The sequence below is a fragment of the Triturus cristatus genome, chromosome 8 (genome assembly GCF_964204655.1).
Source record: "Triturus cristatus chromosome 8, aTriCri1.1, whole genome shotgun sequence".
NCBI lineage: Eukaryota > Metazoa > Chordata > Amphibia > Caudata > Salamandridae > Triturus > Triturus cristatus.
Genome location: NC_140591.1, coordinates 402,306,701 through 402,327,840, shown reverse-complemented (window position 1 = coordinate 402,327,840; position 21,140 = coordinate 402,306,701). Strand labels below are relative to the sequence as shown.

The window sequence follows — 21,140 nt, the reverse complement described above, 5'->3', positions numbered from 1 at the left end:
GACATCCTCCCCTCGTCACTTCTGTGTACCTCTTCCCTTCACATGCAGCGCTCTGACCCTACCTACATGTGGCATACGCACTTTCTATGCAAACTGCTGACATCGGGTTCTCCTGATCCCTCTCTCCAATTCCTTCTCTCCTTCCCTTTGTTTCTCCTTACCTCATGCATCCTTTGAGTACTAAGGGGCACTATAAATTTAGAGCAACTTTAGTGCCAACGTGACATTACTCCCAGGTTGCTTTCTTTTCTCTCCAGCTCCCTCCTGTGTGTCCACTCCTTTCCTTCCCTGCTCCCGCTCTGCGCATGCACCAGTTGTTTACAAACGTTTATTAACATAAGGAAAACAAGGCAACATATTTCCAAGTCCATGAAAAGTCACTGGGTGACTTCACGTGGCCTTGTAAATATGGGAAAGCTCATTGCGCTGCAGGTGCGTCAATGAGTGATGCAAGGCCGGCGCAATGGGCTTGTAAATAAGCCCTATATAACTTTTGTTGAAGTAGGGCGGCCCCTGATAGGGTGTGACCCACTAATTCCCATGTGAGGGCCCTGACCACAGCACCCTCACATGGGTGGAAGGGAAGTTACAAGCCCAGCCTTCAATGCAGGATTCAGTGATGATTAAGCACAGCGCGCGCACATATGAAGGTGAGGGGGCACGCACGGTCACGTAAAAAGCCTCACGGCATAGGAACAAGACACACGATATTAATAGGGGCAAAGGGCCTCAGGATTAGGCAGCACAGTCAACAAGCACTGGCAAAGCCAATATGCCAGGTAGCTGGTGCAAAGATTACTTGAAAGGATAACTTTTTAAATTAGTTTTTATTAAAAGCATATGTAACAAAAATACCAAAGCATGCATATTAAACGTGGAGCCATATGCTTGCAATGCAGTTTTTAAATGTAAAAAACGACTCTCAGATAATTTTTATTATAACTGCTACTTTCTAGCGAGCGGATGTACCTATAACAGGCACAGGAGCCCGTCTTAGTTTTAAGGTGCATAATTGGGAAGTGATTCATATTAGTGCACAGCAAAGGCACTACTAGCCTTGAATTATTATTTCCTGAAGCTATGGTTTAAACAAACCAGGATAACTAAAAAGAATAAAGAGTGGAAAGAAAAAACATTGCAGAAGAATTGTCCCTAATGGTCCACCACTGAAGAGCACTTCTTTTAAGAGATGAACACACGGGAAACATGCCCTCACTAACAGCGGAAGACAGTCGGTGGGGGAAGTGGGCTGATCAACCGCCACACTGTCCCATGCCGTAGGCTGTGGTGTAAGCTTCAACAGCTGAAATGTGAAAGGCAGCTAGGCTGTAGCCTGGCGGCGAGAGCGGGAAACCTAGAAGCAGCAGAGGCGGGTTCGAGTCTCCGCTGCAACGCTCAACATTGTGTGATTCTGGGCAAATCTCTTAATCTCCCGGTGCCTAAGAAAATGAATGTGTCCGTCTGTAATGCAAAAGGTGCTCATGTAAAGCGCTCTGGTACCTTCAGGTCAAGTTCGTTTTATATAAAAGTCTGAGAGAGAAAAAATGAGGGCTGAACAGGGTTGACCAAAAGTCTCTCTATTGAGGCCCACTAGTATTTTTTTTATATATATATATATATATATATATATATATATATATATATATATATATAGGTTAACAGGCGTAAAGCGGTCATTAGGCCACTGCTAACAATTAAAGCAACGTTCACGCAGACACTGGTCGAGGTTTTAATTCTTCTTAGGAGCACCATCAGTTTTTAATTCATTTAATTGAGCCGCAGATAGTAACGTAGCATATGAGCAGTTAAAATACGAAGCCCGGCTTGAGGTAGGTTTCAAAAGGTGCGCCTGACGAGGTCCGCGTTTCCACTGAAGCATTGTGTGATCTTCTGCAAATCAAACTTTCGCCCGCCCTCTTGATGCTGAAAGGGATGTTTCACGCAGATGACGAGCGCCCGCTGTAATCTTTGATCAATGCGTTCTTCTATGTACGTTTCCTTTACTTATGCCAATACAAACTGCAATACACCTAATGTAATTTACCTAATTACATGTCCTTGCGGTCTACGATACGTAGGGATGACGACGAGGAAGGTCAAACTCCGGATATGCGAGCACCGGAGCAATATCCGGTGTAAACGTGTTACCACTAAACTGAGCGAACATTTTCTATCTGTCAATCACACAACAAATGACTTAAAATGGACTATTATTGAAGAGATCTCGACAGGCAGAAACATCCCCAAGACCCTCTTTGAAAAAGAGCAGAGATGGGTTTACCGTCTGGGTACGAACCTTCATGGCTTGAATGATAATGTACCTTGGACTAACATTTTATAATCTACCTATGGTCAACTGGAGGCGCAGCGTCTTTTTTTTGTCCTTTACTTACTCATGTGATCAGGGAGACCCCGTCAGGCATTATTGAAAAACGCAATTTTGCCGAATAAGTGTTTCCAGCAATTCTGATACACTGCTTGATAATATACCTCGGACTAATACCTTATATTCTATCTGTGACATTCTGGGGTAACAGCATGTTATTCTGACCCCTGTCCTTTATTTACTTACGCAGTAGTCAGGCACCACTTGAACACGCTAGATTGCCGATTAAATGTTTCGAGCAGAGCTAAACATCATAATACTCTATATATGCACGCATGTACAGTACTTTGCCTTAATCAATATGTGGTCCGGTCTATAACAGCAAGTCCCCCTTGCACGCTCTTCGTGTGGTTTGGTTTTCACGCGTCGTTCAGTACTGGGAACGACTCCTTTCTTTTCAACATTCCCATTGGATGTTCTTTACATCCAATCAGAAACGGAGATTGGCGAATCTGCCCAATCCCGTCTGAGCTCTCACTGTCAGCCCAACCGGGGACTTTTCGAATCTCTTCTTATACGAGCCTCCGGTCACGGATCTCTACTATCCGGACCCGGCAGCTAGAGGCTGTATAGGTGACACACGGGTGCTGAGCAGCAAGGGCGTAAGTTATTCACACTGCTCCCTGTCCCTGAAGGTAAGCGGGATCACACTTCTCCACTCGAGTTAGTGACCCGCCCTCTTTTTCTTTCTTTTTATCTCCCTTCTCTTTTACGCAGGGTGTGCCATTTTGCTCCCACCCCCCTCCCGGGATCCTTGAGGCATCAAACGGATTGGCCTCTTTGTAAGATGTTACTAAAATTCTTGTATATTAAGCATTGGGGGCTGCTTAGCCATTCCCTAGCCCTCCCCATTTCTCCGTACTTAGAGTGGCACGCTGCATAATTCCACGTGCGTTCCGATATATGACTTTAGTCACATCCGATAGGATATCGAGCCAAAGGCTTTATCCTACACTGATATTTGGATACACCTAGGTGCACATTTTTTCACCATTTTGGCACCTGAGGTAGACCTAGTGGCACTCCTTCGTTCTCTGAGCACCATTGTTCTAAACCCTTGTGTATAACAGTACGAGTTTGCCACAAACACTGATGACTCTTCTTATGTTTTGTCTTTTTCTTTGTATGTCTTTCTCAATGTCAGAATAAACTCGTTCCTCTCCCCCATTATATATACTTTTTGGCGGATTTTTCACTGTAAATAATTTTTCACACAGCAGTCCACGGTAGGGTGAACCTTAGCGCGTTCATACCACCGGGGCTCCGCACATCCACTCTGGTCCTGATGAAAGCCTGACGAACACTCAGAGGCAGAAACATGTTGACCGCCGTGGAGTGAAACAGGTCTTCTATTTTTTGACCTTCACTCCCTTTTAGTCTTTTCCAATTAGCAAAATTATTAAAGTTTTATTTTTGACTTAATTGGATATTTTAAATTCACTATCACCACACAAGAACCCCGCTCCGCAGTAACCTGGCGTTGTAGCACACTGGGATGACATTCGGTCATCCCAGTGGAGCCCGATGATGAAGCATGTCACCAACCAGGTTGGCGAGTGAGGGCTTTTATACCAAATGGGTAATATTCATTGAGGTCTACACTCTTCTCAACAACATATCGGCTTGTTCGGAATTTGTGGACCAGTGCTCCTCTTATTAGTAGTGCCCCCTTTATTGACTTGATTTACACTGACTTTGTTGTTTTTGAATAAATGCACTTATAGTCGCATGGCTCCTAATTTTCTCTTTTCTTTCTATCAAATTATCTTTGCTGTGCTCCTAAACCTACCTAAAACAATTGCTCGCCATTGCCTTGTCCACCCCGTGCGCCTCCGAGCTCCGTGCCTGCTTCACAGCTGTTGTGAAGACTTTTCTTATCTTTTGTTAAATAAACAAGCAGATAAGAAAAGTCTTCACGACAGCCGTGAATCAGGTTAGCCAGTCCAGCAATAAGCCAAAGGGAGGCAACGAAAAACCCTCCTTTCCAATGGAAGCCAGTGTTTACCATAAACGCTGACGCTACCCAATGGAAATGAGGGGCGAGGCTCCAGTTCCCTTCTCCAAACTGACTTGTTCACCAAGTCTCGAGGCGAGGAGCGCATGCGCGCTCAACGCCAGCCGAGACCTAAAAACTCTTTATTTACCCCAAGTAAACAGGATTCTGATGGATACATCTGCCAGTGGATTCCTCACCTTGTGAATATCCCCTGCGCCAGCAACATTCGGAAACTTTTGCAGCAGTCCACGCCGATGAGGTCGAAGACTACGTCAGAGACACGGCTCTGCTCGCGACTCCGCTGACGTCACTGGCTCCATAAGAAGACCTCATCGGCGTGATGACGTCTGTTCCCTTTTTTCCACGCCGTTGATGCCAACGGATTTCGGGAATCTCTATCTGTAGCTTCACTGTTACTTTGTGTTTCTTCTGGATTTCTCTGTCCTTTTTCGTGAGAATGTCGACAAAGAAATCTGGGTTCAAGCCCTGTCGTGAATGTGGAAAATATATGTCGATCACGGATCCACATGACTACTGTGTATGGTGTTTGTCTTCAGACCATGATGTGGATGGATGCACTAGCTGTCGCAAGATGAGCTCCAAAGCTCTGAAGGAAAGGGAGGCGAAACTCTTCATCGCAATGGAGCGGTCGTTCCAGTCCTGAAGGTCCTTGGTCTGCTCGGTCTGTTTGCTTCCTGCATTCTGTTGGTCAACCATGCACGCTGGCACATGAGGGCGCTCCAGTGGTGCCTCCGCAGGCAATGGTATCAGCACAAGGGAGATCTCCCGGAGAAGCTGCAGCGGATCTGTCTTGGTGGAGTGTGGAGGGCAATCTGTCCCAAGGAAAGCCCTTCCATCTACCTCAATCGGTGGCCACAGTGATAACGGATGCATCCACTTTAGGGTGGGGTGCGCATCTGGGGGATCTGGAGATCAAAGGACTTTGGTCTCCAGAGGAAAGGTTGCTTCACATCAACCTTCTGGAATTGCGGGCGATTCGTTTGGCACTCAAGGCCTTCCTCCCTCCCTTCCCTTCGCGGTCAGTCTGTTCAAGTCCTGACGGACAACACTACCGCGATGTGGTTTGTCAACAAGCAGGGAGGAGTGGGGTCTCTTTGTCTCTGCAGAGAGGCTCTGCGTCTATGGTCCTTTGCTCAGGACTATCAGATTTGTCTGATGGCAAATCATCTGGCCGGGGTGCTGAACGTACGTGCGGACAGTCTCAGTCGGCAGTTCTCCGCCGACCACGAGTGGAGGCTCCATCCAGAGGTGATTTGTCACATTTTTCGGACGTGGGACTCCTCGGATGGATCTATTTGCTACCCGCGAGAATGCGCACTGCCCGTCATTCTGCAGTCTCCAGTTTCCGATGCAGGGGGCGTTGGGGGATGCGTTTCAGTTGAGTTGGGGCTCAAAACTCCTTTACGCGTTTCCTCACATACCCTTGATTCCTCTGGTTCTGAGGAAGATTCGCCAAGACCGGGCCCAAGTTATATTGATCACCCGGGATTGGCCAAGAAGGGTGTGGTACACAGATCTTCTCCACCTCTCCTCGTGCCCTCCGCTCCGTCTCCCTCTGAGAGCAGACCTCCTCTCGCAATCGGAGGGGCAGGTTCTACACCCCCACCTCCAGAGCTTACACCTTCATGCCTGGAGATTAAACGGGGCAACCTGAATTCTTTTTCTCTCCCGCCTGATGTGGTAGATGTGCCAGACGTCATTCCACGAAGTTTATCTATTCCTATAGGTGGTCTAAATTTGTAATCTGGTGTGGAGAGAAGTCAGTTGATCCTTTGAGGGCTCGTTTATCTGACATTCTGCAGTTTGCCGTTTCTCTTGCTCAGCAAGGATTTGCTGTGGCTACTGTTAAGGGATAATTATCGGCTTTGTTGGCTTTCCTTTGCTTGCCAGATCAGCCGTCATTGTTCAAATCACCTATTGTTCTACGATTTCTTAAGGGCCTTACAAACAGGTTTCCTCCTACTCCCTTTATTGTGCCTCAATGGGACTTAAACCTTGTCTTGACTTATCTTATGGGTTCTCCCTTCGAGCCCTTACACAAGTGTCCCTTGAGACTTGTCTTTCAAGACGGTTTTTCTCATTGCGATCACCTCGGCAAGGAGGGTGAGTGAGCTTCAAGCTCTAGGTTCAAAACCCCCGTTTTTGACCATTCATGCTGAAAGAATGGTACTCGGGACCAGGGCTGCATTTCTGCCTAAGGTGGTAACTCCCTTCCATCTGGGGCAGTCCATTACTCTTCCTACCTTCTATCCTCCCCCTCACCCTTCCAAGGAGGAGGAGAGGCTTCACCGTCTGGACCCTAAGAGGGCGGTGAGCTTCTACCTGGACAGGACCAAAGACTTTGGAGTTGATGACCAGCTCTTCGTGGGCTTTGTTGGCTGCAGGAAAGGCAGAGCGGTGCACAAGCGCACCCTTTCCAGATGGATTGTCTTGTGCATCAAGATATGCTACTCTTTGGCGGGTAAGGAACCTCCAGAGGGTTTAAGGGCCCATTCCACTAGAGCAAAGTCTTCCACTTCTGCTTTGTCTAGGGGTGTTCCTGTGGAGGACTTGTAGGGCGGCAACTTGGGCCTCCCTCCACACTTTCGCAAAACATCATTCTTGTTTAGACACGGAAAAAAAGGGCGGAACTGACGTCATCACGCCGACTAGGACTTCTTACGGAGCCGGTGACACCAGCGGAGTCGCGAGCGGAGCCGTGACTCTGTGACATCGTCTTCGACCTCATCGGCGTGGACTGCTACAAAAGTTTCCGAATGTTGCTGGCGCAGGGGATATTCACAAGGTGAGGAATCCACAGGCAGATACTGTATCCACCAGAAAAAGCGTTACCGAAGGTAAGTCACTTGTTCGTTTGGTGTCGTCGGCGTACGCCATGATCTTGGCTCCCAGATCCTCCGCCAACTGGACCAGAGGAGTGACGTAGATGTTAAAGTGGAGGGGACTCAAAGAGGACCCCTGCGGCACTCCCGTGGTCACTAATTGAGGCTGGGATGAAGATGGCAGGAGCCAGATCTGTTGCGTACGCCACTCCAGGAAGGATTTCAGCCACCTCCAGGCCAAACCTGAGATACCTATATCCGCCAGACGAGCCAAAAGCAGCGAATGGGGGACGGTATTGAATGCTGCCGAGAGGTCCAGCATTATGAGGGCCGCGCTTCCACCAAAGTCTAAGCAGTCCCGAATAGCTTCGGAGACTTCAACTAGAGCGGACTCAGTGCTATAGGCAGCTCTAAATCTAGATTGTGCCGGATGGAGTAAGCTAGAGCCTTCAATGAAATCAGTAAGCTGTTTATTAACAGCCTTCTCCCAGATTTTAGCCACACTGGGGAGCAGGAAGATGGGGCGGTAACTCCCTGGATCCCACCGTTCCAGTGAAGGTATTTTTTTAGAAGCGGCAAATTCTTTGCCTGTTTCCACTCTGCTGGGACAAGCGCCTCTTGAAAAGAGAGATTGCTAAGCGCATTGACCTCTGGGTTGACAATCTCTGCAACAGAGGCCAAAAGCCTAGCCGCGCAGGGATCAAACTGAGAGCCGGATGCTTCATTGAGGACATACAAGTCACTCCTAGGCATGCTTTCTTCGGTAATCGATTTAATTTCACTAGCTTGCCTCAAAATGAGACTGCTGCATGAAGAACTTCAACTACAGTGGGTACAAGTGACTGGGTCCTTCTAAGATTTGATCTCCATCACTTCACGAATGAGGGAAGCGTTAAGATGGTGGTATCTCAAACCACATCTTTCAGAAGGTCTCACATTTCTACCATTGCTTCCAGATTTTTTCATCTCAACAGACTCTTCTATGGAGGGCTGGGGAGTCCATTTGCAGGACTTCCAAATTCAAGGGAAATGGTCTTCCTCCCCGACGACTAATGCACATCAATAGACTGGAGCTCAGAGACTTATTCCTCTCCCTGCAAGCTTTCCTCCCACGGATCTCAGGATCCTAGGTGCTGGTTTGTATGGACAACACGACCAGCGTCTATATCAATAAACCTGGAGGAACCAGGTCCCCCACACCCTTCCATGAAGCAGAAGAGCTTTGGCTCATAGATCACAGGATATCTCTAAGAGCCAAACACATTCCAGGACTTCGTAATACTCTTGCAGATGCTCTCAGCAGGACAAAGGACAGCAGCCACAAGTGGGGAGGGGAACCAACATAAGCTAGACGAGGTGTTCTCGAAATGAGGGAAAACAGCACTGGACCTCTTTGCCACAGACTGCAATACTAAATGGCAATTTTATGCCAGCAGACTCCCTCTCCCAGTATCGTGGGGGAATGCCCTTTTAGTACGATGGTCTGTGATATATGCATACACTGTCCCCAGACACCCCCTGGCCTCCTCCCCCCCCCCCCCCCCCTCCTCTCCCCCCAATCCCACTGATTCCCAAGGTCCTCACTAAGAAGAAGGCGGAATGCAGTCTCCTGCTGATCGCCCCCAAGTGGGCCAGCCAGCACTGTTTTTTCAGAGCTCCTCCTTGGAGTCCAAACCCATTCGCCTTCTACCAATGCCATGTCTTCTGACCATGAACAGGGATCAGATGTGTCACCCGGAACCAGCATCTCTCCAATTGCATGCATGGCTCCTGAATTCTGCACATTTCGGAATTTAAGGATCTCAAGAATGCAGAGGTTCTTTCCAAGTCAACAGCAGAGGGCACCAACAAGACTTGCAGGATAAAATGGAAAAGATTCGGCATTTGGTGCCAACGGAACAATTTGCATCTGTTCCTCTCTTCTCCAGAGCAGATCTTAACTTATGTACTCTCCCTATCCAAGTCTGGCTTGATCTATACGTAAGTGAAGGTCCATCTTGCTGCTATCACTGGATACAGACTCTCTTCTATGAATTTGTCTCTGTTCTACAGGGCTCGTAAAGTAATTCATGAAAGGGTTATTCTGAACCTTTACCCTTGCGAGAGCCCCATCCACCGGAATGGCATCTTAATGTGGTTCTCTCGCAGCTCATGAAGCAACCTTTCGAGTCAGTTCATTGAGCTGACCTCAAATTTCTCATCTTGAAAGCCGCTCTTCTCCTCGATGTCACATCTACCAGAAGGGTTAATAAGTTACAGGCTTCTACCTCTTAAGAACCTTTCCTTCGCTTCACGGATGACTCCGTTATCCTCAGGACAAATTCTAAATTTATCCCAAAGGTTCCTTCACATGTCCCCTTAATGAGCTTGTTCTCAGGAGTTACTTTCACAATCCGATCACACCTGATGAACAACTCTACACTCTTTGGGCATTGAGACATTGTATCTGCAAGACAAACACGCTATTTGTGGCCTATGGACAAGGTGGTCCAGGCACCACAGTGACAAAACCAAACATTGCCATATATACCTCGGCAGCAATTCAATTTTGCCATACCTAGGCGGGCACGCCTTTGAGAAGAGCTAAAGCACATTCAACGAGAGCAGCCTCCACTGCGGCTGCTCTGTTTGCAGGCCTTCCACTGGAGAAAATATGCTGTACTGTAACGTGGAAGAGCACCCACACATTCACTCAGCACTACGGCCTGGAATCTGCGCAGCATGCTGACGCAGCTGCGTTCAGGCTGTATTACGTCATCTATTCCAATAAGGCGAGCCTCTTTAAATAGACGTTTTTTTCTCATTTATATTCAAGAGGTTAAATGTCCCCTTACGTTTTGTATCATTTTGCTTATTTAAAGTTTTTGCACATAAATGCTCATCTTAATGTCAATAATGAATGTTTCATGTCGCTGTATATACTTCCCATCATTTAGCTCTTTAAATGCTTTCTCTACAAATGTATATTAACGTTACCCACCATCCACTAAAGGTAATCACCTATATCATGATACTGCTTGCTATTCTGGTTGAAGCATGTGAATCTATGAAAGATACCCTAATACTGTGCAAGAAAAAAAGTTACTTACCAATACTGGATAGCTGCAGTTACAGGTATCTTTCATAGATTCACATGTGACCCACTCTCCGCCCCGTAGAGGTTCCCTTTTTAGCTCTGATATTTCTCACACTGCGATGGAAAATGGGAGGGACTCAGCCTCTTCTGAGTGGTCTTAAGGGGTGCTAGCAGCTGATTGGTTATAGTTTAAACTTTGGTCCTTTTCTTTTTTTTTTAAAGGACATAGGATGTTAATCTGACGGTCTGGGGCCATTATAGCCTATGATACTTTTATTTCACTGCTTCATTTTGGTACCGAGGGACTCCCTCTTCGACTGGGAATGATTCAAGCATGTGAGTCTATGAACGATAACAGTACTGGATAACTGCAGTTACAGGTAGTTAACTTCTTGTTTTACGTGCCACCAGTGTCTGGCTCCCCTTGAGTGCCTCCAGTGCACTCTACATTGGACTTGAAACTAAATTAGCTTCACTTATTGAGCGGTCTTCAGCAAGCCTCCATTTTTGATGGTTTCAGAATAAAAGCAGTGTTTCTTAAATGATTTTAAACACACAGACTCCTCTGTCATGGACATTTTGCTGCTGAACTGTAGGAAGAAATTCTCCTGATGAAGGCTTCTCCATATTATTTTTGTGAAAATGTCTCGAAGGGAGAACTAGTGCTCACAGTATTACTGTTGGTGCTATACATTCCCCTTGTGGAGTGTGCCAATCCCATAGGTGAGAGGTCTGTAACCTATGACAGAATGCAATATTTCATGTTAGTTGTAACCTGTTTTCATACCAATGTGTAACTAGTAGAAGGGCATTCTATGCATTCCTGTCTGTTTGAAAAGAGTGGTTCTGGTAGAAGGGTAGATTAAGAAAAAAGCATGTTGGTCACCTAGTGCCTTATTTAGAAATATTTGACCCTCTTTCTCAAGATTACTCACTTCCTGAAACTGAACTGATGGGGAAGTGGGAAGATGAGTTGCAGTAGTGCTGCTCACCTTTCTTTCCTCCAAAGACGTCCATGTTGATCAGGATGAGTAAGGCAGTGCGCTAGAAATAAATACAAAATAACTTGTGGTTCTCATGAAACTGTAAATATGTTGTGCTTAATCCATCGTTGTTGCTATTTCTGCTTTCTTTGTTTTCTTCCTCACTTACACTAACTCATTCGAATAGTTATGGATTCTAATTGGCCTCACGTTGTCACTTTTTGAACACAGAGCTCGGCTTGCTCGGTGGCAAGCTTCAAAAGGTAAGGTTATGAAGAGGCCACCAATGGTAAAAATGAAGGTGCTTCCACCTGATGTGCATAAAGAAACGGTTCAGTTCATCCCAGAGCACGTAAATGATGACCTACAAAGATTATCCAAGGAAGAAGCTGATGAAAAAGAGACTGACTGCACAAAGCTAAATCAGGTATACCAGTACTTGCATGTACAATGTTGTCATTCAATAAAATGTAAATGCAGCTGTGAGGCTGCTGGGTTACCTTTCGGTACAATGCGTCTGTGCAAAAAGGCTTAATATGCTGTAGAAGCTTAATTCAGCAGTTTTTGTGTAATGTAAGATGCAGCTTAACTTCAGGTAGTTTGTTTCCATTCTCTTCTTATTTTTATTAAATGAAGATGGGATTGCCCTTCTTTCAGACTCTATTAAAGTAAACTCTTGCTGTAAGATGCCTTTCTTCCAGTGTAGTGTGAGCAAAGTGTTTTGTTGCACAGACCTTTAAGAATTAGAAAAAGGCACCCCAGGCACATTTCTGCAGTGCAGGGAGGGACCAACTAAGAGCACTGAAAAAAGATAGGAATTGGTGTCTGTGTGTTGGGTTGTGCCTTTTTATACCTGAGAGATCTGTCCGAGGGAGGATCTAGAGTTGTGGTGTTGGAGAACTATGTAAGGGTTTTGCAGATCTAGTCTGGTCCATGGAGAGAATCTCAGTGTGAGGAAGTTGCAGGTAGATCTTGTATCCACAAGAAAGATTGTTAACCAAGGTAACTTATTCTTTAAGGTCCTTTGGGAAATGTATGTTTTTAATGATCTAAATGGGCTCTGTTGAAGACGTTGTCCAGTATACTTTACTCGGTTGAAGGTTTGGTGTTGAAATAAGATGTCCATATTGAATCTCCCCAGCTCCGGAAAGTGATGCCTGGGACCCAATCATGTCCATCTAACCTTTGGCTTCAGCATCTCCGTGCATCCAAAGGCCAGCAGAAAACATGAGGCTGGTTCATGGCCCATTGAGCCATTCCACAGTGCTGGTCTTTTCCTCTCTGTAGCCAATTGCAGTCCTTAAATTTAAACTAGAATCTTTTTGGTGCCATATGCTGACCTCTCCCAGAGCAAGACTTTTTGGTAGGTTATTTTGATGTCTTCAAAAATGCCCGGCATCACTTTGGAACAGTCCAAGGAGGACCTGCCCTTCTAGGTATTGCCCCTTTCCTTAAAGTCTGCTGAAATTCTTTAAGAAGCAAACACCCCTTTAGAGCCCAGAGTTTCACTCTAATGGAGGAGCCCTCCAGGTCACATTCTCAAGTTTTAGACCTTCCTTCCCGGGATTATAAGTGCATTGAGGTAAATGTTGCCTGAACGGGATTATAGGTGTATGGAGGAAATGATGCAGACAGCCCCTGCCTTCAGTGTTTGCGGATGCTGAACTATATCTAGACCTTCAAAATGCTAATGGTCTTGACACCTCTCTAGAAGGTGGTATTCCGTACTCGGCTAACCTCCTGTCAGTTCTGTTACATTTCAGTATATAAAGAAGCAGAGGCTCTGGAGTTACTCTTAATGCTTGTGGAGTCTAAACAAAACCTCACGAGGGAAATTTCAGTTTACTTTTGTGGCCCCAGATCCTCTTGCCGTTAAACAATGCTTGTATGGAGTCAGTACTGCTTTACAAAGCTGCCATAGTAGTGGTGCCCTTGGTCAGGTCCTCATCACTAATTATGCACAGGTTTGGATTGCGCCCCTAGATTCTAGAATGCTTGTTTTGTCTACCTACCCTTAATCTTCACAGGCGTTACCACCACTTCATGATGGGATCTGACCTCAAATTTACTTTATTTCATTTCATCTTGCTACCACTTTGCAACTCTGGTGGCGGCTTTTCTGAGGATGTCAAAAGTGCATCCATTCCCATACTTTGACAACTAACTTGTGAAGGTGGGGTGTTTCTCCAGTATTGGATCTTTCATAGATTCACCCCCGTCGTGTGTGGCAGCCCAGGATGAGACCGCTTCGCAGGCACACACACAGCCGCACCCGAGCACTTCATAGGTCTTTAAAAGACCATTTGCATGTTAATGAGGCCTTGCTGTTGTTTCACCCCTTCTAAGAGCCCCTGCAGCTCTACTCTGCCTATTGCTCACCCCTTCTAAGAGCCCTTGCAGCACACATTTTTTCTTAACCCCCCCCCCCCCCCCCCTAATTTGGCTCTAGTTGCACCTCTGCTTGTAGGTAATGAATTCATTTTCTTCTCCAGTATTGAATCTTCCATAGATTCACGTGCTTGAATCAGAATAGGTAGCAGTTGCATCGACACACATGTATAGAAGTATTCTAATAAATACATATTTCTACCCTTAGAGGATGGTGGGTAACCATATACATGCAGATGCTGAAACCTATATAAGGTATCATGCAGTAAAGTACTATATATATATATATATATATATAGATATATACACCCCCCAAGCCTGCCCGCCCCCCCACCCCTCAGGAAGAACCATCTCTAGAAGTAGAGGCCTACCTTATTGCAATAGATGATGTAGGACTGCCTGTCCCACTGCTGCTTCGCTGTGAGATGCCCTATCTAGGCAATAATGCAGTGTGAAATTATGAGCACTCTTCCATGTTGCGGCACGGCAAATCTTAACCAGTGGAACACCAGCTAAAAAGAGCAGCAGAAGATGAAACTGCTCTTTCTTGCTCACTGTGCCTTGGCCTTGATTGTAAGCGGTTTACTTGTCTTAGTATGACCGTTGAATGGGGAGGACACTGGGATGGGTGGGGGAACAGGTAGGGGGTGAATACCCGTAAACACCGGGAGGGGGTGGATGTCAGAAGATCAACTGCTCCATGGGGTGGGGGGAGTGGTACACAGGCCAATACAAAGGTGGCCCATTCTACCACCCCCTACCACACAAAACGGCATAAGTGCAGTGTCTAGTGGGCTTTCTGGCCCCATGAAGGGGTTGGGCGGTGGATTAGGGATGCCCACCCTGCGGAGGGGCATCAGTCTATTGGGCCCCTCTCAAAAAAAAACATGCAGCATCAATGCAATTTCCCTGGGGGCGATTAATACCCCTATCCACAGGAGAAGCGAAAATCTATCTGGCCCCGGGGTGGGAGAGAAGCACATACAGGTTGGTCACAACCACCTTACTTTAATTCCCCCCCCCCCCCCCCGCCCCCCCCCCAAATCTCAAGTGCTTAGTGGGCTTTCTGGCTCTATCAAAATGGGGTGGAGGCTGGATTGGGGGAGAATACCACTATCAGCCATGCGGGGGGTGGGGGGGGGGGGGGGGGGTCGAAGTCTATTGAACCCCAAGGTGGTTGGAGCATTGGCCCATGCCCAGAGAACCCCATAAGCCCCACCCCCCCAATAGAAAAATACCAAATGCTACATAAATGCAGTCTACCGGCCTTGGTGTGCAGTGGGCTTTCTCTTCTTGGTGGGTGTGGCGCAGCAGATTGGGGTGAATACCTTCATCCACCCTCCAGGGGGTGCAGAAAGTCCAATTTGCTCCCAGGCAGGGAATAGCGCAGGCCGATACCCAGGGAGCAGCCCCCCGCCTCTGCAATCATGTTTCTGGTTGCTAGTGGGTGGGTTCCTGTTTGGATCACCATCCAGTGGCGACGCCAAAGCAGGAATCCACTAGAAAGCTCTTTGGAAAGGGGATAATCTTCCATTTCCAATGATACCTACCCCCATGAATATCGGGGAGCTGAGATTTGCCCCTGAACACCGATAAAGTGACATTCGATAATTTCACTTTCTCTGCAGTGATGTCAGTGTCGTGCGCAAGGATCGTCATTACAGAGAAAAAAAAGCCTTGGTTGCTGGGGAAACTTGCCCAGCACCAGAGGCTGAAAATACAAAAATGAAATTCCCATGGTGCAAGCGCCAGAAGGTACTTTTAAACTGTCCCCAATGGATATCCGATGCACTGATGAGGGAGCGCAGGTGTTGCTCAATGCCCGTTCTTAAAGGGTTAAATCATATTACAGACATAAAGTAGAGCAGGGAAATCTTGCTTGTCCCTTCCTGATGAGCCCTGCCTTAATTTCTTTAGCGGACTCTCCAAACAACTGGTTTACAAAATAAATAGAGGCACAAGGACACACCACTGTGGTAACGCTCTAGCCAAGTTGAAATCCTTCGAACAATCCCATTTTGGCAAAATTTGATTCTAGATGACGGCTCAATGTGTAGGCCGTATAAAAAACAATCTAGGTTCTTCCTAAGGAAGAGAGAATGGACCACAGCTTGGCCCTATTACATAAAGGCACAGGTAGTTAAACTCAAGATTTAAAGATCCCCCATGACGTACTTTATACTTATTATTAATAATGGTTCGGTTTACACATTGCTGTATAGTGCCTAGGCCCCACATAAGCCATACTGTTTCTACCAAAATGTTATCTGGAGCCCATGTTGGAATCTATTTTTATTCTGACCCTGCCAGCTACTTTGGCAGGGTCAGTTAAGGAAATTTGCCCTCATTTTCCTAGACCCACCTCCAAAAATCTCCTTTCTTTAAAATTGGATTGATAATGGACTAAGTCCAGGATTTTGGAATGGAAGTTAATTGCTGCATTTAAGACCTTAGTAGTGACAGAAGCCCAGAGTTCAATATTTAGTTTAAATGAATCCATTGAAATCACATCTGCTGCCAAAGGTGTTTGGATCGGCGGACGTCAGTGACCTTAAGAGAATTTCATTCTGGTGTTCTTAATTATATAAAGTAACAGCTGTGTACAAGCCAAGCCATGAAAATGTTTGGCATGTATATTGTTCAACAAACCTAATCTACAAATGTTAAACTTTTTTTTATTGAATTTTGAAGAGATTATTTCTTTAACATGCAGAAGCGCTTCCCCTTAGTACATCAGACTACATCACTGCATAGACCGACCTTTATTAAAAGTTAGTGTTTAGAAACCTTCATAGCTCGCCCTCCAATGACCATGCCATTAGTGAACTAAGGCAAGTCTGTAGTCATGTAAACCTTAAATGTGGCCTAGATTTTTATTGTAGATGGCGCAACATTATAGTCTATTATATAAGAGCTGCTTGTACAGCCCACATCCTGAACTCTTATGTGCTCCTTGAGGCTGTTGAAACCTACCAAACGGTTTCTGCATCTGTTCTGAAGGTTTAGAGGCTATTCCAGAGGGCTGGCTTATAGCCCACCTTCCCAGCCACACACTGGTAGTTCAATGCCAATGTTCCTCCTTCCTGGAAATCAAGCTGTGCCTCCACCACCACTCTCTACTGTTACCAGCCCGCCTCTAGAAAATGCACTTGTCTTCTTAACTGACGCTAGGGAAGCCTGGGACAGAACTGACCAACATCCGGGAGAATGAGCAGTGGACTACACCAAACCTACACCACTGTCAGGGCAGAAAATAGGGTTCTGTTGCAGTACACACACACACACTTTTTGCCTGGCTTTTGATGCAACTTTGACTGAGTACTGGGTCCTTGCTGTCCAATTTCCCAGTACCAGTGTTCTTTCCCTAAAAACATGTCCAGAGTTGGTACCCCTCACACCACCACCCCATACATCTTCCAGAGCTGGTACCTCATTCCACTCCAAGACACTCTAGCAGACTACGCAACCACTGCAGGTCTCAGTCAACTGGGCAAAATGAGCTGTATACCCGCTCTGCCCCGATCAACAACCACAAGACCTGTAACCCAGCGACGTCTGCCTCCACTGGCATGCGCAGGCTACCTTTATCATAATCCCCAGGACCTATACAAGGGAAACTTCAGCAAGGCTCTTGTGGGAATCTGAACCCAGGAACGTTGCTGGCAGTCCCTTCCCTAACCTCCAAAGACAAAATCGCTTTGGAGAAGATGGTTATTTTGCCACGCCTTTTGTATTATTTTGCCAACCTCCTGGTCATACTACCAAGCTGCTTCATCAAGGAATTAGACTCTCTCCTTCAGACTCGTCTGGGGTGCCAGACGTAGACTATTAGTCCTTACGAATTTACAGCTGCCGCTGGACCAGGGAGGCTTAGGCACCACCTCCTTCAAGGCATACGGTTTGGTAACATAGCTCCAATGGTTGTCCCGCTGGACAGCTGGGCGCTACCTAGACTAAACCAGCACCAAGCTTGGGCCCCTGTTTATACCCATGATTCAGGGCTCTTACTCATACCGAAGACTTTACCTGAATCGCCCCCCCATCCCCTCCCTAACATCCCGTCCTGGCAAGTGGCGATGGGAAAGAAGTGCATAGCCAGGATACACCACCTCTTGTGGAAGACCCCACTATATGCCCAAATTTACCTCTAGTCTCTAGATTAATTCACTAGGGTACTGCATGACCAGGAATGCAACTGGGCACTTAAGATCCCCAAAAAGATCTCCTGCAACTCCCGTTTCAAAAACATACAATTTCTTTATTCTTCACAGGGCTGATCTAACCCCAGCTCAGCTACATCATTACTTTCCTTAAGCCCGACCCCTCTGTTCACTCCCAGCTACACCATAAAGACGTTTTTGCGGCAAGATAAAAGCAGCAAGCAATCCAGACCGTGCAGACTCCAGCACCCATGTGCTCCCTGTACAGATATTTAGTATAATGAACCCATGCTTCATTACAGGGATCTCTCTGCTTAGCACTAATGTAACATGCTGTAAGATGTTGCGTATTACCGTTGTTTATGTAGTAAGTCTGATATTTGCTACTAAAAAAAATGAGCATTAGTCCTCGATCAGGCTACCACTTTCCAAGGACTTCCTGTCTTAGGAACAGGGCAGGGTTCTCAACTTGAATCTACGCAGTGTACACCTACATGCATGGAGATCGAGCTACCTACTGCATTTGACTTGCCACCTGAGGTGGTGGAATTCGTACTTGTCGCCAGGTGCTCTCTCTCAAATTAATTTATCCCTGCTGGTGGAAGTAACTTGTGAATACCACACCTGGTCACAACACTGACCTCTTGCAAGCAACGCTTTTGGATGTTAGTTTGCATTCCTGGGCTAAAGACAAAACCATCAATGTAGTGGGCACTATCAAAGGTTGATGTATATAATTTTTCTTTTTTGTTTCTTTTCTCCATTTGCTGAGCTAACCATTCTTCTTCAGATCACCTGTTGTGATTAAGCTTATTAAGAGTGCGACACACATTTCTTCTCAAACAGTTTGTGATGCCGCAGTGAGACCTTAAATTGGTCTTTACCTTTTGAATGTATGCCCTTCGAGCTGATCCATAGCTGGCTCTCCTGACTTTGAAGACTGTCTTCCTCATTGCAATTTTGTCATCTGGTTGGATGAGTAAACTTCAAGGACTTTAAGTACAGATGCCTTATACCAACTTTATTCCTGACACGTTAGTACTGAGGACTGTGGCTGCTTATTTACCAGATATTGCGATTCCTTTCACATTGGGGTTTTGTCAATACCTGTGTTCTTTGCTCTGTCATCCCTCGAAAGAAGAGTAGAGGCTCCGTCTGTTGGACCCTAAAAGGGATTTAAGCTTTTACATTGATCATACTAAGGACCATCAAGTTGACAATAAGCTTTTTGTGGTTTCTTGGGAGCCAAGAAAGAGAAGGCGGTGCAGAAGAGGGCTTTGTTGAGGTGGATAGTCCTCTGCACAAAGATCTTCTATGCGCTGGTCAAGAAACAGCCTGTGAAGGTTTGAGAGCCTTCCAGCAAGGCTAAGAGTAACACTGCATTGGCACGTAGAGTGTCTGTCCTTGATATCTGCCAGGCGGCAACCTAGACATCAGCATATGGTCACAAAGCACTACTGCCTTGAAAGCCATGTTCAGCTGCAAGAACATTTAGCCTGCATGATCCTGCAAGACTTTGGTCTGAATCCATTCCAGACAGTCTGCCTTGGAGGTACTGCTTTGGTATCTATTTTAAGATGAGAAATCTGTGGTTCGAAGTATCCATCATAAGACCAAGTTAGTTGCCTCCGTTAACGCTCATTCTACTAACCAGATTCTTCACTGCCCGCCACATTAGTTGAAATAGCATTTTCTTTTTGTTATAACTTCCAAAAATGTCCCAAGTTAGTATTTTGGCATACTGTATCAAAATATTTTCATGCTCCGCGTCTGAAGGCTTAAGTGTATGGGTGCCTCAGGACGTAAAGCACCTACTAAATTCTATCACTTACATGTATTGATAATCCCGTGAAGGCATAGATGGATAATGGTAGGAAGATTGATTTAATATAGCTTACACACTAAATTGTCATAGTTGCATTACCTTGACAATCTGGAGCCAATTGGAGAGCCATGATATCCTTGCTTCTCTGAAACCACTGATGACCATGCATATGATTTGTGTAACATGCAGCAGTAGATCGGAGGGGGGGGAGTGGAAAGGGATGAGAGTGAGAAACGGCCACCTTGTACCTTAATCTCGCTTGCACTTCCTGCATTTCAACCTCTACAAGTGTGGAAATACAGTAAGAAAATACTGAATTCTTATTTGCAAGCGTATGTCATGTGACATACTCTGAGCTAATCTCTGCATTACCCACTTCCTGAGGTTGCTGGCACCTGGATTTCTTAGAGGTGAAAGAGCAATTAAATTTTCAAAGACTGCACAGGATAACCTTAACTGTAATATAGTTCTTCTATAACAATCCACTCTGTTTCGTTAAGACAGAGATTTGTTGTGTGTAAGGAAAATGTCTGTGGCCAATAACCAATTCCTCTGAAGGAATCCACAACTAGAAAACGTATGCGTTTTTATAGTTACAATTATGCCCGGTGGGCTTCGCAGGCGTCACGCTCCAGCTGCCGTGGGTGGGAGAAGCAAACATTTGGATTTGAATGTATATATATATTGATCAAGGCTCGTGGGCTCGAAACGCTTAATGGCTGTGCTTGGGAGCAGACAATAAAACAAGATTTTTAAGCACCAAATTGTGGTCCGAGCTCCTACCTGCAGCGGTGAAACGAGTGCGAGAAGGAGTTGAAGTTATATATATATATATATATATATATATATATATATATATATATATATATATATATATATATATATATATATATATATATATATATATATATATATATAATCGCAATTCTAAAATCCTTCCAGAAAATAACCTAATTAGACCATAGCGTATCATTATATTGAGCAGAAATCTTTTTCTTCTCGCTTTAGACGCACTGTCTTGTACAAACATACCCTTTATAACCGATTCTCTAAGCAATTCCTTTCATAGTTTACACCTTTTTTTTAATTGCCAAAAAATATTCAGAACAGTGTGGCATCTTTAGATGTTAACATTTCAGTACTCCTTTTAATGTGTCTACTTCAGGACTATCCTCGTTTTAACAAACCACACATTTTTAATACAGTGTACTCCTTTCTGAATTCAAATTATAGAAAAAGAAACTAACAGTGCTACAATGGTAACGCATTCGAAATATTATACAACTTTTTTTAATTAAAAAAAAAAGTTAATGGCAGACACCTATTTAAGTCCTTTTGGCATAGACTATTGCTTCAAACATTTATATACATATTCACACATCAGCCTTTCATATAATCATAACTTACACAATTGATTCATCATAATATTTATCAGTGTTCATTTAACTATTGCATATGATTATTGAACATGACACAAAACAAA

The 21,140-nt window shown here is 45.3% G+C and overlaps 1 protein-coding gene across 2 annotated transcripts in view; it reads left to right on the top strand.

The window, feature by feature from the left end:
• The window catches only part of CKAP2 (cytoskeleton associated protein 2), a 147,193-nt gene that overhangs the window by 90,477 nt on the left and 35,576 nt on the right, over positions 1 to 21,140 (top strand). For both annotated transcript variants that reach the window (XM_085621781.1, XM_085621782.1), the window contains one exon: positions 11,516 to 11,711. In XM_085621781.1, the coding sequence (XP_085477907.1) occupies positions 11,516 to 11,711 (196 nt within the window). The remainder of the gene's footprint in view (positions 1 to 11,515; positions 11,712 to 21,140) is intronic.